The 15,121-nt window shown below is 47.6% G+C and overlaps 1 protein-coding gene across 3 annotated transcripts in view; it reads right to left on the reverse strand.

The window, feature by feature from the left end:
• Positions 1-15,121, reverse strand: part of PLEKHA8 (pleckstrin homology domain containing A8) — a 183,260-nt gene that overhangs the window by 150,241 nt on the left and 17,898 nt on the right. For all 3 annotated transcript variants that reach the window (XM_063921956.1, XM_063921955.1, XM_063921957.1), the window contains exon 2: positions 2,927-3,043. In XM_063921956.1, the coding sequence (XP_063778026.1) occupies positions 2,927-3,043 (117 nt within the window). The remainder of the gene's footprint in view (positions 1-2,926; positions 3,044-15,121) is intronic.

Consider the following 15,121-nt stretch of genomic DNA (forward strand, 5'->3'; position numbering starts at 1 on the left):
TAGAAGCCGGGGAGGGCTTCTGTTCGTGGGAAGTAGTTGCTTGCTGCACCCTCTTACCCCTTCCTTTGCCTCTGGGCAAATATGACTGTCCTTTTGCCCGCTTGTTCTTATAGGAACGAAAGGACTGCGGCTGAAAAGACGGTGTCTTTTTCTGTTGGGAGGTGACCTGAGGTAAAAAAGTGGATTTTCTGGCTGTTGCCGTGGCCACCAGATCCGATAGACCGACCCCAAATAATTCCTCTCCTTTATACGGCAATACTTCCATATGCCGTTTGGAATCCGCATCACCTGACCACTGTCGCGTCCATAAACTTCTTCTGGCAGATATGGACATCGCACTTACTCTCGATGCCAGAGTGCAAATATCCCTCTGAGCATCTCGCATATAAAGAAAAGCATCCTTTAATTGCTCTATAGTCAATAAAATACTGTCCCTATCCAGGGTATCAATATTTTCAGTCAGGGAATCCGACCACACCACCCCAGCACTGCACATCCAGGCTGAGGCTATTGCTGGTCGCAGTATAACACCAGTATGTGTGTATATACTCTTCAGGGTAGTTTCCAGCCTCCTATCAGCTGGATCCTTGAGGGCGGCCGTATCAGGAGACGGTAACGCCACTTGTTTTGATAAGCGTGTGAGCGCCTTATCCACCCTAGGGGGTGTTTCCCAGCGCGCCCTAACCTCTGGTGGGAAAGGGTATAATGCCAATAACTTCTTTGAAATTAGCAGTTTTCTATCGGGGTTAACCCACGCTTCATCACACACGTCATTCAATTCCTCTGATTCTGGAAAAGCTACAGGTAGTTTTTTCACACCCCACATAATACCCCCCTTTGAGTTACCTGCAGTATCAGAGATATGCAAAGCCTCCTTCATTGCCGTGATCATATAACGTGTGGCCCTATTGGAAAATACGTTTCTTTCTTCACCGTCGACACTAGATTCATCTGTGTCGGTACCTGTGTCGACTGACTGAGGTAAGGGACGTTTTACAGCCCCTGACGGTGCCTGAGACGCCTAGACAGGTACTAACTGGTTTTCCGGCCGTCTCATGTCGTCAACTGACTTTTGCAGCGTACTAACATTATCACGTAATTCCATAATTAAAGCCATCCATTCCGGTGTCGACTCCCTAGGGGGTGACATCACCATTACCGGCAATTGCTCCGCCTCCACACCAACATCGTCCTCATACATGTCGACACACACGTACCGACACACAGCAGACACACAGGGAATGCTCTTATCGAAGACAGGACCCCACTAGCCCTTTGGGGAGACAGAGGGAGAGTTTGCCAGCACACACCAAAGCGCTATAAAAATGTATATAAACAACCCTAAAAGGTGTTGTTTCTGTTATATGAGCTTAATATATAAAAATATCGCCAAAATATGCCCCCCTTCTCTGTTTTACCCTGTTTCTGTAGTGCAGTGCAGGGGAGAGTCCTGGGAGCCTTCCTCACAGCGGAGCTGAGCAGGAAAATGGCGCTGTGTGCTGAGGAGAATAGGCCCCGCCCCCTAAAACGGCGGGCTCTTCTCCCGGAGTTTGCGATATATGGCAGGGGTTAAATACATCCATATAGCCTCAAGGGCTATATGTGATGTATTTTAGCCATAGAAAAAGGTATTATACATTGCTGCCCAGGGCGCCCCCCCCCCAGCGCCCTGCACCCTCAGTGACCGCTGGTGTGAAGTGTGCCGACAACAATGGCGCACAGCTGCAGTGCTGTGCGCTACCTTATGAAGACTGAAAGTCTTCTGCCGCCTGTTTCCGGACCTCTGGACCTCTTCAACTTCGGCATCTGCAAGGGGGGTCGGCGGCACGGCTCCGGGACCGGACTCCATGGCTGGGCCTGTGTTCGATCCCTCTGGAGCTAATGGTGTCCAGTAGCCTAAGAAGCAAATCCATCCTGCATGCAGGTGAGTTCACTTCTCTCCCCTAAGTCCCTCGTAGCAGTGAGCCTGTTGCCAGCAGGACTCACTGAAAATAAGAAACCTAAAAAACTTTTTCTAAGCAGCTCTTTATGAGAGCCACCTAGATTGCACCCTGCTCGGACGGGCACAAAAACCTAACTGAGGCTTGGAGGAGGGTCATAGGGGGAGGAGCCAGTACACACCATGTGATCCTAAAAGCTTACTTTTTGTGCCCTGTCTCCTGCGGAGCCGCTAATCCCCATGGTCCTGACGGAGTCCCCAGCATCCACTAGGACGTTAGAGAAAGTATTTTATATTGAATGCGGTAGAGTACAGGTAACCAATGGAGGGACTGACAGAGTGGATCTGCAGACGATGAACGTATATATCTGTATATATCAGACTAATAACGGGTCTATTCAATTGTAGTCAGAAATTCTGAATTGTTGGAAAAACTGCAAATTCCGACATTTTTAGATTGAATCTTGATTCAACCTATTCATTTGTGGTGCCTTTTTTCTGACTTGTCAGAATTTTCGACTTGTCGGAAAACACGCGAATCGGCGGATTAGCCGTGGATCCACGTGTTTTTGTCGAATTTGCGGCCAAATACAACAGGTTTTTGGTCCTTTTTCGACAATGTCAATCCGACTTTAAAAGAAGTCGGATTGACATTGTTGAAAACGGCCAAAATCTGTTGGATTTGGCCTCAAATTGAATACTGAATTGTTGGATAGGATCCGACAGTAATTGAATACACACATAAGGGGGAGATGTACTAAGCCTTAAAAAGTGATACATTTCACAGTGATAAAGTACCAGCCAATCAGCTCCTGTCATGTCAGAGGCCGGGTTTGGAAAATGACAGTTGGGAGCTGACTGGCTGGCACTATATCACCGTGAAATGTATAATTTTTCAAGGATTAGCACATCTGGCCCTTTATGCTAAAGTCAGTTGAAAACCTCTAGAATCACATATTGCCAGATGTTATATGTACATCACTATACCTTGAATTTCACACACAGCCATTTGGATGCTTCCTTTACAACCTTTCCATGCATCTTCCTTGGAGTCGTAATAGGACAGTATACCGCCACACAGGAGAAACCATCTTGGCTGCCACCCTGAAAGTAAACCATGAGACAGGAATAAATACATTCATTTTAAGCTATGTGACCATCGGAGAAAGCTATACTATTTTCCTTGCCCAGCAGACTGCATTTAGAATTAAATATACAGAATTGCATACTTTGGATAACACATAATATTGATTTAAGAAGCTGTGAGAAAAGCAATGCTAATTATTGATTGGAAAAAAAACCCTATATATTATGAGAAATTGGGGGTCATTCCGAGTTGTTCGCTCGTTGCCGATTTTCGCTATGCTGCGATTTGTTGCTAAATGCGCATGCGCATGGTACGCAGCGCGCATGCGCTAAGTTATTTAACACAAAACTTAGTAGATTTGCTGGTGTTCGTGCAACGCTTTTCAGCCGCACTGCTGATCGGTGAATGATTGACAGGAAAGGGGCGTTTCTGGGTGGTAACTGAGCGTTTTCCGGGAGTGTGCTAAAAAACGCAGACGTGTCAGGGAAAAACGCGGGAGTGTCTGGAGAAACGGGGGAGTGGCTGGCCGAACGCAAGGCGTGTTTGTTACGTCAAACCAGGAACTAAATGGACTGAGCTGATCGCAATCTGCGAGTAGGTCTGGAGCTACTCAGAAACAGCAAATAATTATTTAGTAGCAGTTTTGCTAATCTTTCGTTCGCAATTCTGCTATGCTAAGATACACTCCCAGAGGGCGGCGGCCTAGCGTGTGCAATGCTACTAAAAGCAGCTAGCGAGCGAACAACTCGGAATGAGGGCCATTGTGCCTTGGCTTACACGGGTGGTAATTGGTCACTAAAGCTATACTTTCAATTTCAATAAATGAACTAGGAAATTGGTAGCAAAATATTAACAGTAGCTAAGGGCCTAACAGCCCAAACTGGAAGATACTCTGTCCATTGACCCTACTCACGATTGAAAAACTAATTTGGGACATAAGGGCCATGGGTCATATAACCTACTGCCTACACATAGAGGTCACATGTTCAGATAATTATGAACACCATGGCTGCGCATAGAGAGTAGCGGCCTGATTCTGATATTTGCGCAATGGTCAATGTACTTCAGTGGCGCATGAGTCTAAGGGGTCTATTTACTAAACCATGGACAGAGATAAAGTAGATGGAGATAAAGTACCAGTCAATTAGCTTCCTAACTGCCATTTTTTAAACCCAGCCTGTGACATGGCAGTTAGACACTGATTGGCTGGTACTTTATCTCCGTCCAAGGCTTAGTAAATAGACCCCTAAAGTTATTAAAGTCAAACAGCATATCCCATGTTGCATACGCACAGGCTCACAGTAGCGATTGAGATGCATGGTCTCAGAAATGTATTGGAAATGTATTGGCCGGTGACTGGGAGGTGGCTATTTAGTCGCACAGAGATACACTGTCTGATGGGCATGTTATGGGCGTGTCACATAATTGATTATGAATGCAGATGATTAATCGCTAACATTAGTGGCGATACTGTGACAGAGAATCTGCACCTAGCATGGGGCAAGTTTCCATAATAAAATGGTAGAGGAAAAGATGCCCCAAACAAGATTGTTGCTTCTAAGGACACACAACGTAAATGTCCCAACCCTTGCACATTCAGGCACTCGCTTGTACACCTTAGGAAACGTTTCACTAACATTAGCATAAGGTCAATCCACCTCACCCCATTCATGGTGGGAAAAATCATCACACACCTTATTCTACCATTGTGAGTTGAACCACTTGCCTGGCATGGTCGCATCAGATGTGACCATGCCTGCAAGTGCTCTATCTGACCTGGTCGCACAGGATGCGACCAGTCAGATAGAGAGTGTTAGCAGTGGCAGGGAAGAGAAACTTCCCTCCACTGCTGCTATCAGAGGGACCGGAAGGTCCCTCTGCCTCCCTGCACTCTCCCCCACTGATTGCCGTGCTGACGATCACTGCTGATCGGTCAGTACGGCAGGATCCCCCCCTCCAGCAGCTGCAGGCAACTACAGCCGCTGGGGAGAGTAAATTAACCCTCCCAAGCCACCCCCAGACCCCCCTGTATACCTGCAGGCTGCCCCGGCTTTCAAAATGAAAGCCGCGATAGTCGCAATGTTCCCGAATGATGTTTCGATGTTTGGGGAAAATATATTTTTTTTAAATAACAAAAATTTCTTCCTTTTTTTTTGTAACTAAAATCATTTGGGATGGGGTTAAAGTCATGTTCTTCACTTAATTCACTCATAAAAAAAACCCGACAATTTCGGAGCGGTTTTCGTCTAAACAAATCGTCAGTTAAGTGGTTAAGACACCATTGCCCTCTAGCTACTAGTCCTGTACCATTACGTTCCCTCAAACTTTTTTTTTCTTTAAATCAACTTAACCCCTATTCACTTTACCTTTATATTTTTCTCCAAAAATGTAGTCAAATTTATTATTTAGGTCATATATTTCTTACTGTGGAACTATATCAATGCATGTGTTACGCATTTATATATGTGCCTATGTTACACTTTACCGAGCATTTGTTATTTCCTTTTATTTGTTTATTTTTACTGCTGATACATGAAAATAAAGATTAAAAAAAATCTCTAGGTAAGAAAACAAACAAAAAGAAAAGAAAAGTGACAGAAGATGGACTAAAAGCAAATTTCTTTGGCAGGATGTAAATTAGGCTTCCTTTGAATTTACCTTTACCATCAACAGGAAGGTAATAGCAAATGTTTTGTAGGAGCTGAAAATCAGTATAAACTTCTGCTTAGAAGTATATGTCATATATTATTAATGTTAGAATTTACTTATTAGTTTACTATCCTTTACAGATATGGTAGTTTTTCATATACAAAATGACAAACATAAGGTGATCTATTTTGTAAAGAATTTCATGTTTGAATATCTTATACACAATAATATTTCTTTCTAGAACAATGGGGGTCATTCCGAGTTGTTCGTTCTGTATTTTTTTCTCGCAACGGAGCGATTAGTCGCTAATGCGCATGCGCAATGTCCGCAGTGCGACTGCGCCAAGTAAATTTGCTATGCAGTTAGGTATTTTACTCACGGCATTATGAGGTTTTTTCTTCGTTCTGGTGATCGTAATGTGATTGACAGGAAGTGGGTGTTTCTGGCCGGAAACAGGCCGTTTTATGGGTGTGTGCGAAAAAACGCTACCGTTTCTGGGAAAACCGCGGGAGTGGCTGGAGAAACGGAGGAGTGTCTGGCCGAACGCTGGGTGTGTTTGTGACGTCAAACCAGGAACGACAAGCACTGAACTGATCGCAGATGCCGAGTAAGTGTGGAGCTACTCAGAAACTGCTAAGAGGTGTCTATTCGCTATTTTGCTAATCTTTCGTTCGCAATTTTGATAAGCTAAGATTCACTCCCAGTAGGCGGCGGCTTAGCGTGTGCAAAGCTGCTAAAAGCAGCTTGCGAGCGAACAACTCGGAATGACCCCCAATATTTTTTAAATAAGAAACATTTTACTATGTAGTTGCTTTTACTTTACGCTGCTCATAAAGTGTATGACAAATTTTCCTTACACAATAAGTGAATGAGTAGGAGGATAAGTAAATAACGACACCACCACTTTTGTAATTCAAAAGGTTTACACCCAGTTTACCACGAGTCACGCTCACCCATAAGTCAGAGTGATTATTTATTCACCTCTGTAAAGACTTGCTAGGGTATGAGAAATGAAAGACACACCACATACAGTATATTACCCAGGCCCGGCGACAGGAGGGTACAAAGGGTACCCACATACCGGGCCCCGAGGCTCTGAGGGGCCCCAAGGTGTAAGGGGTACTAGCAACATAATCTAATAATACTTTTACATTTAAAAACATATTACATGGACTGCCGCAGCGCCGTACCGGCCCGGTCTGCACATGGATGCATGTAAAAAATAAGAATTTACTTACCGATAATTCTATTTCTCATAGTCCGTAGTGGATGCTGGGGACTCCGAAAGGACCATGGGGAATAGCGGCTCCGCAGGAGACTGGGCACAAAAGTAAAAGCTTTAGGACTACCTGGTGTGCACTGGCTCCTCCCCCTATGACCCTCCTCCAAGCCTCAGTTAGGATACTGTGCCCGGACGAGCGTACACAATAAGGAAGGATTTTGAATCCCGGGTAAGACTCATACCAGCCACACCAATCACACCGTACAACTTGTGATCTGAACCCAGTTAACAGCATGATAACAGAAGGAGCCTCTGAAAAGATGGCTCACAACAATAATAACCCGATTTTTGTAACAATAACTATGTACAAGTATTGCAGACAATCCGCACTTGGGATGGGCGCCCAGCATCCACTACGGACTATGAGAAATAGAATTATCGGTAAGTAAATTCTTATTTTCTCTGACGTCCTAGTGGATGCTGGGGACTCCGAAAGGACCATGGGGATTATACCAAAGCTCCCAAACGGGCGAGAGAGTGCGGATGACTCTGCAGCACCGAATGAGAGAACTCCAGGTCCTCCTCAGCCAGGGTATCAAATTTGTAGAATTTAGCAAACGTGTTTTCCCCTGACCAAGTAGCTGCTCGGCAAAGTTGTAAAGCCGAGACCCCTCGGGCAGCCGCCCAAGATGAGCCCACTTTCCGTGTGGAATGGGCTTTTACAGATTTTGGCTGTGGCAGGCCTGCCACAGAATGTGCAAGCTGAATTGTACTACAAATCCAACGAGCAATAGTCTGCTTAGAAGCAGGAGCACCCAGCTTGTTGGGTGCATACAGGATAAACAGCGAGTCAGATTTTCTGACTCCAGCCGTCCTGGAAACATATATTTTCAGGGCCCTGACTACGTCCAGCAACTTGGAATCCTCCAAGTCCCTAGTAGCCGCAGGCACCACAATAGGCTGGTTTAAGTGAAATGCTGAAACCACCTTAGGGAGAAATTGAGGACGAGTCCTCAATTCTGCCCTGTCCGTATGAAAAATTAGGTAAGGGCTTTTATAGGATAAAGCCGCCAATTCTGAGACACGCCTGGCTGAAGCCAGGGCTAACAGCATTACCACTTTCCATGTGAGATATTTTAAGTCCACAGTGGTGAGTGGTTCAAACCAATGTGATTTTAGGAACCCCAAAACTACATTGAGATCCCAAGGTGCCACTGGAGGCACAAAAGGAGGCTGTATATGCAGTACCCCCTTGACAAACGTCTGAACTTCAGGAACTGAAGCTAGTTCTTTTTGGAAGAATATTGACAGGGCCGAAATTTGAACCTTAATGGACCCTAATTTTAGGCCCATAGACAGTCCTGTTTGCAGGAAATGCAGGAAACGACCCAGTTGAAATTCCTCTGTAGGGGCCTTCCTGGCCTCACACCACGCAACATATTTACGCCAAATACGGTGATAATGTTGCACAGTTACATCCTTCCTGGCTTTGATCAGGGTAGGGATGACTTCATCCGGAATGCCTTTTTCCTTCAGGATCCGGCGTTCAACCGCCATGCCGTCAAACGCAGCCGCGGTAAGTCTTGGAACAGACATGGTCCCTGCTGGAGCAGGTCCTTTCTTAGAGGTAGAGGCCACGGGTCTTCCGTGAGCATCTCTTGAAGTTCCGGGTACCAAGTCCTTCTTGGCCAATCCGGAGCCACGAGTATAGTCCTTACTCCTCTCCTTCTTATGATTCTCAGTACCTTGGGTATGAGAGGCAGAGGAGGGAACACATACACTGACTGGTACACCCACGGTGTTACCAGAGCGTCCACAGCTATTGCCTGAGGGTCCCTTGACCTGGCGCAATATCTGTCCAGTTTTTTGTTGAGGCGGGACGCCATCATGTCCACCTTTGGTTTTTCCCAACGGTTCACAATCATGTGGAAGACTTCTGGGTGAAGTCCCCACTCCCCCGGGTGGAGGTCGTGTCTGCTGAGGAAGTCTGCTTCCCAGTTGTCCACTCCCGGAATGAACACTGCTGACAGTGCTATCACATGATTTTCCGCCCAGCGAAGAATCCTTGCAACTTCCGTCATTGCCCTCCTGCTTCTTGTGCCGCCCTGTCTGTTTACGTGGGCGACTGCCGTGATGTTGTCCGACTGGATCAACACCGGCTGACCCTGAAGCAGAGGCCTTGCCTGACTTAGGGCATTGTAAATGGCCCTTAGTTCCAGGATATTTATGTGGAGTGACGTTTCCATGCTTGACCACAAGCCCTGGAAATTTCTTCCCTGTGTGACTGCTCCCCAGCCTCTCAGGCTGGCATCCGTGGTCACCAGGACCCAGACCTGAATGCCGAATCTGCGGCCCTCTAGAAGATGAGCACTCTGTAACCACCACAGGAGAGACACCCTTGTCCTTGGAGACAGGGTTATCCGCTGATGCATTTGAAGATGCGATCCGGACCATTTGTCCAGCAGATCCCACTGAAAAGTTCTTGCGTGGAATCTGCCGAATGGAATCGCTTCGTAAGAAGCCACCATTTTTCCCAGGACCCTTGTGCATTGATGCACTGACACTTGGCCTGGTTTTAGGAGGTTCCTGACTAGGTCGGATAACTCCCTGGCTTTCTCCTCCGGGAGAAACACCTTTTTCTGTACTGTGTCCAGAATCATCCCTAGGAACAGCAGACGTGTCGTCGGAATCAGCTGCGATTTTGGAATATTTAGAATCCATCCGTGCTGTCGTAGTACTACTTGAGATAGTGCTACTCCGACCTCTAACTGTTCTCTGGACCTTGCCCTTATCAGGAGATCGTCCAAGTAAGGGATAATTAAGACGCCTTTTCTTCGAAGAAGAATCATCATTTCGGCCATTACCTTGGTAAAGACCCGGGGTGCCGTGGACAATCCAAACGGCAGCGTCTGAAACTGATAGTGACAGTTCTGTACCACAAACCTGAGGTACCCTTGGTGAGAAGGGCAAATTGGGACATGGAGGTAAGCATCCTTGATGTCCAGAGACACCATATAGTCCCCTTCTTCCAGGTTCGCTATCACTGCTCTGAGTGATTCCATCTTGAATTTGAACCTTTGTATGTAAGTGTTCAAGGATTTCAGATTTAAAATAGGTCTCACCGAGCCGTCCGGCTTCGGTACCACAAACAGCGTGGAATAATACCCCTTTCCCTGTTGTAGGAGGGGTACCTTGATTATCACCTGCTGGGAATACAGCTTGTGAATGGCTTCCAATACCGCCTCCCTGTCGGGGGGAGACGTTGGTAAAGCAGACTTCAGGAACCGGCGAGGGGGAGACGTCTCGAATTCCAATTTGTACCCCTGAGATACTACCTGCAGGATCCAGGGGTCCACTTGCGAGTGAGCCCACTGCGCGCTGAAATTCTTGAGACGGGCCCCCACCGTGTCTGAGTCCGCTTGTAAGGCCCCAGCGTCATGCTGAGGACTTGGCAGAAGCGGGGGAGGGCTTCTGTTCCTGGGAAGAGGTTGTCTGCTGCAGTCTTTTTCCCCTTCCTCTGCCCCGGGGCAGATATGAGTGGCCTTTTGCCCGCTTGCCCTTATGGGGACGAAAGGACTGAGCCTGAAAAGACGGTGTCTTTTTCTGCTGAGAGGTGACCTGGGGTAAAAAGGTGGATTTCCCAGCCGTTGCCGTGGCCACCAGGTCCGATAGACCGACCCCAAATAACTCCTCCCCTTTATACGGCAATACTTTAATATGCCGTTTGGAATCCGCATCACCTGACCACTGTCGCGTCCATAACCCTCTTCTGGCAGAAATGGACAGCGCACTTACTCTTGATGCCAGAGTGCAAATATCCCTCTGTGCATCTCGCATATATAGAAATGCATCCTATAAATGCTCTATAGTCAATAATATATTGTCCCTGTCCGGGGTATCAATATTTTCAGTCAGGGAATCCGACCAAGCCACCCCAGCACTGCACATCCAGGCTGAGGCGATTGCTGGTCGCAGTATAATACCAGTATGTGTGTATATACTTTTTAGGATATTTTCCAGCTTCCTATCAGCTGGTTCCTTGAGGGCGGCCGTATCAGGAGACGGTAACGCCACTTGTTTTGATAAGCGTGTGAGCGCCTTATCTACCCTAGGGGGTGTTTCCCAACGCGCCCTAACCTCTGGCGGGAAAGGGTATAATGCCAATAATAAGAATTTACTTACCGATAATTCTATTTCTCGTAGTCCGTAGTGGATGCTGGGGACTCCGTAAGGACCATGGGGAATAGCGGCTCCGCAGGAGACTGGGCACATCTAAAGAAAGCTTTAGGACTATCTGGTGTGCACTGGCTCCTCCCCCTATGACCCTCCTCCAAGCCTCAGTTAGGATACTGTGCCCGGACGAGCGTACACAATAAGGAAGGATTTTGAATCCCGGGTAAGACTCATACCAGCCACACCAATCACACCGTACAACTTGTGATCTGAACCCAGTTAACAGCATGATAACAGAGGAGCCTCTAGAAAAGATGGCTCACTACAGCAATAACCCGATTTTTTGGTAACAATAACTATGTACCAGTATTGCAGACAATCCGCACTTGGGATGGGCGCCCAGCATCCACTACGGACTACGAGAAATAGAATTATCGGTAAGTAAATTCTTATTTTCTCTAACGTCCTAAGTGGATGCTGGGGACTCCGTAAGGACCATGGGGATTATACCAAAGCTCCCAAACGGGCGGGAGAGTGCGGATGACTCTGCAGCACCAATTGAGAGAACTCCAGGTCCTCCTCAGCCAGGGTATCAATTTTGTAGAATTTTACAAACGTATTTGCTCCTGACCAAGTAGCTGCTCAGCAAAGTTGTAAAGCCGAGACCCCTCGGGCAACCGCCCAAGATGAGCCCACCTTCCTTGTGGAGTGGGCATTTACAGATTTTTGGCTGTGGCAGGCCTGCCACAGAATGTGCAAGCTGAATTGTACTACAAATCCAACGAGCAATAGTCTGCTTAGAAGCAGGAGCACCCAGCTTGTTGGGTGCATACAGGATAAACAGCGAGTCAGATTTTCTGACTCCAGCCGTCCTGGAAACATATATTTTCAGGGCCCTGACAACGTCTAGCAACTTGGAGTCCTCCAAGTCCCTAGTAGCCGCAGGCACCACAATAGGTTGGTTCAGGTGAAACGCTGAAACCACCTTAGGGAGAAACTGAGGACGAGTCCTCAATTCCGCCCTGTCCGAATGGAAAATCAGATAAGGGCTTTTACAGGATAAAGCCGCCAATTCTGACACGCGCCTGGCCCAGGCCAGGGCCAACAGCATGACCACTTTCCATGTGAGATATTTTAACTCCACAGATTTAAGTGGTTCAAACCAATGTGACTTTTGGAACCCAAAAAACTACATTGAGATCCCAAAGTGCCACTGGAGGCACAAAAGGAGGCTGTATATGCAGTACCCCTTTTACAAACGTCTGAACTTCAGGGACTGAAGCTAGTTCTTTTTGGAAGAAAATTGACAGGGCCGAAATTTGAACCTTAATGGACCCCAATTTCAGGCCCATAGACACTCCTGTTTGCAGGAAATGTAGGAATCGACCCAGTTGAATTTCCTCCGTCGGGCCTTACTGGCCTCGCACCACGCAACATATTTTCGCCAAATGCGGTGATAATGTTTTGCGGTTACATCCTTCCTGGCTTTGATCAGGATAGGGATGACTTCATCCGGAATGCCTTTTTTCCTTCAGGATCCGGCGTTCAACCGCCATGCCGTCAAACGCAGCCGCGGTAAGTCTTGGAACAGACAGGGTCCTTGTTGGAGCAGGTCCCTTCTTAGAGGTAGAGGCCACGGATCCTCCGTGAGCATCTCTTGAAGTTCCGGTTACCAAGTCCTTCTTGGCCAATCCGGAGCCACGAATATAGTGCTTACTCCTCTCCATCTTATCAATCTCAGTACCTTGGGTATGAGAGGCAGAGGAGGGAACACATACACTGACTAGTACACCCACGGTGTTACCAGAGCGTCTACAGCTATTGCCTGAGGGTCCCTTGACCTGGCGCAATACCTGTCGAGTTTTTCCCAACGGTTTATAATCATGTGGAAGACTTCTGGGTGAAGTCCCCACTCTCCCGGGTGGAGGTCGTGCTGAGGAAGTCTGCTTCCCAGTTGTCCACTCCCGGAATGAATACTGCTGACAGTGCTATCACATGATTTTCCGCCCAGCGAAGAATCCTTGCAGCTTCTGCCATTGCCCTCCTGCTTCTTGTGCCACCCTGTCTGTTTACGTGGGTGACTGCCGTGATGTTGTCCGACTGGATCAACACCGGCTGACCTTGAAGCAGAGGTCTTGCTAAGCTTAGAGCATTGTAAATGGCCCTTAGCTTCAGGATATTTATGTGAAGTGATGTCTCCAGGCTTGACCATAAGCCCTGGATATTCCTTCCCTGTGTGACTGCTCCCCAGCCTCGCAGGCTGGCATCCGTGGTCACCAGGACCCAGTCCTGAATGCCGAATCTGCGGCCCTCTAGAAGATGAGCACTCTGCAACCACCACAGGAGGGACACCCTTGTCCTTGGTGACAGGGTTATCCGCTGATGCATCTGAAGATGCGACCCGGACCATTTGTCCAGCAGGTCCCACTGGAAAGTTCTTGCGTGGAATCTGCCGAATGGGATTGCTTCGTAGGAAGCCACCATTTTACCCAGAACCCTTGTGCATTGATGCACCGAGACTTGGCTCGGTTTTAGGAGGTTCCTGACTAGCTCGGATAACTCCCTGGCTTTCCCCTCCGGGAGAAACACCTTTTTCTGGACTGTGTCCAGGATCATCCCTAGGAACAGAAGACAAGTCGTCGGTACCAGCTGCGATTTTGGAATATTGAGAATCCAATCGTGCTGCCGCAACACTACCTTGCTACACCGACCTCCAACTGTTCCCTGGATCTTACCCTTATCAGGGAATCGTCCAAGTAAGGGATAACTAAAATTCCCTTCCTTCGAAGGAATATCATCATTTCGGCCATTACCTTGGTAAAGACCCGGGGTGCCGTGGACCATCCATATGGCAGCGTCTGAACTGATAGTGACAGTTCTGTACCATAAACCTGAGGTACCCTTGGTGAGAAGGGTAAATTTTGACATGAAGGTAAGCATCCTTGATGTCCCGAGACATCATGTAGTCCCCTTCTTCCAGGTTCGCAATCACTGCTCTGAGTGACTCAATCTTGAATTTGAACCTCTGTATGTAAGTGTTCAAAGATTTTAGATTTAGAATCGGTCTCACCGAGCCGTCCGGCTTCGGTACCACAACAGTGTGGAATAATACCCCGTTCCCTGTTGCAGGAGGGGTACCTTGATTATCACCTGCTGGGAATACAGCTTGTGAATGGCTTCCAAAACTGTCTCCCTGTCAGAAGGAGACATCGGTAAAGCCGACTTTAGGAAAACGGCGAGGGGGAGACGTCTCGAATTCTAATTTGTACCCCTGAGATATCACCTGAAGGATCCAGGGGTCTACTTGCGAGTGAGCCCACTGAAATTCATTGAGACGGGCCCCCTACCGTGCCTGATTCTGCTTGTAAAGCCCCAGCGTCATACTGAGGGCTTGGCAGAGGCGGGAGAGGGTTTCTGTTCCTGGGAACTGGCTGATTTCTGCAGCCTTTTTCCTCTCCCTCTGTCACGGGGCAGAAATGAGGAACATTTTGCCCGCTTGTCCACGAAAAGACTGCGCCTGATAATACGGCGTCTTCTCATGTTGAGAGGCGACCTGGGGTACAAACGTGGATTTCCCAGCTGTTGCCGTGGCCACCAGGTCTGAAAGACCGACCCCAAATAACTCCTCCCCTTATTAAGGCAATACTTCCAAATGCCGTTTGGAATACGCATCACCTGACCACTGACGTGTCCATAACCCTCTACTGGTAGAAATGGACAACGCACTTAGACTTGATGCCAGTCGGCAAATATTCCGCTGTGCATCCCGCATATATAGAAATGCATCTTTTAAATGCTCTATAGGCAAAAATATACTGTCCCTATCTAGGGTATCAATATTTTCAGTCAGGGAATCCGACCACGCCAACCCAGCACTGCACATCCAGGCTGAGGCGATTGCTGGTCGCAGTATAACACCAGTATGTGTGTAAATACATTTTAGGATACCCTCCTGCTTTCTATCAGCAGGATCCTTAAGGGCGGCCATCTCAGGAGAGGGTAGAGCCCTTACAAGCGTGTGAGCGCTTTATCCACCCTAGGGGGTGTTTCC

Source organism: Pseudophryne corroboree, chromosome 5 (genome assembly GCF_028390025.1).
Source record: "Pseudophryne corroboree isolate aPseCor3 chromosome 5, aPseCor3.hap2, whole genome shotgun sequence".
NCBI lineage: Eukaryota > Metazoa > Chordata > Amphibia > Anura > Myobatrachidae > Pseudophryne > Pseudophryne corroboree.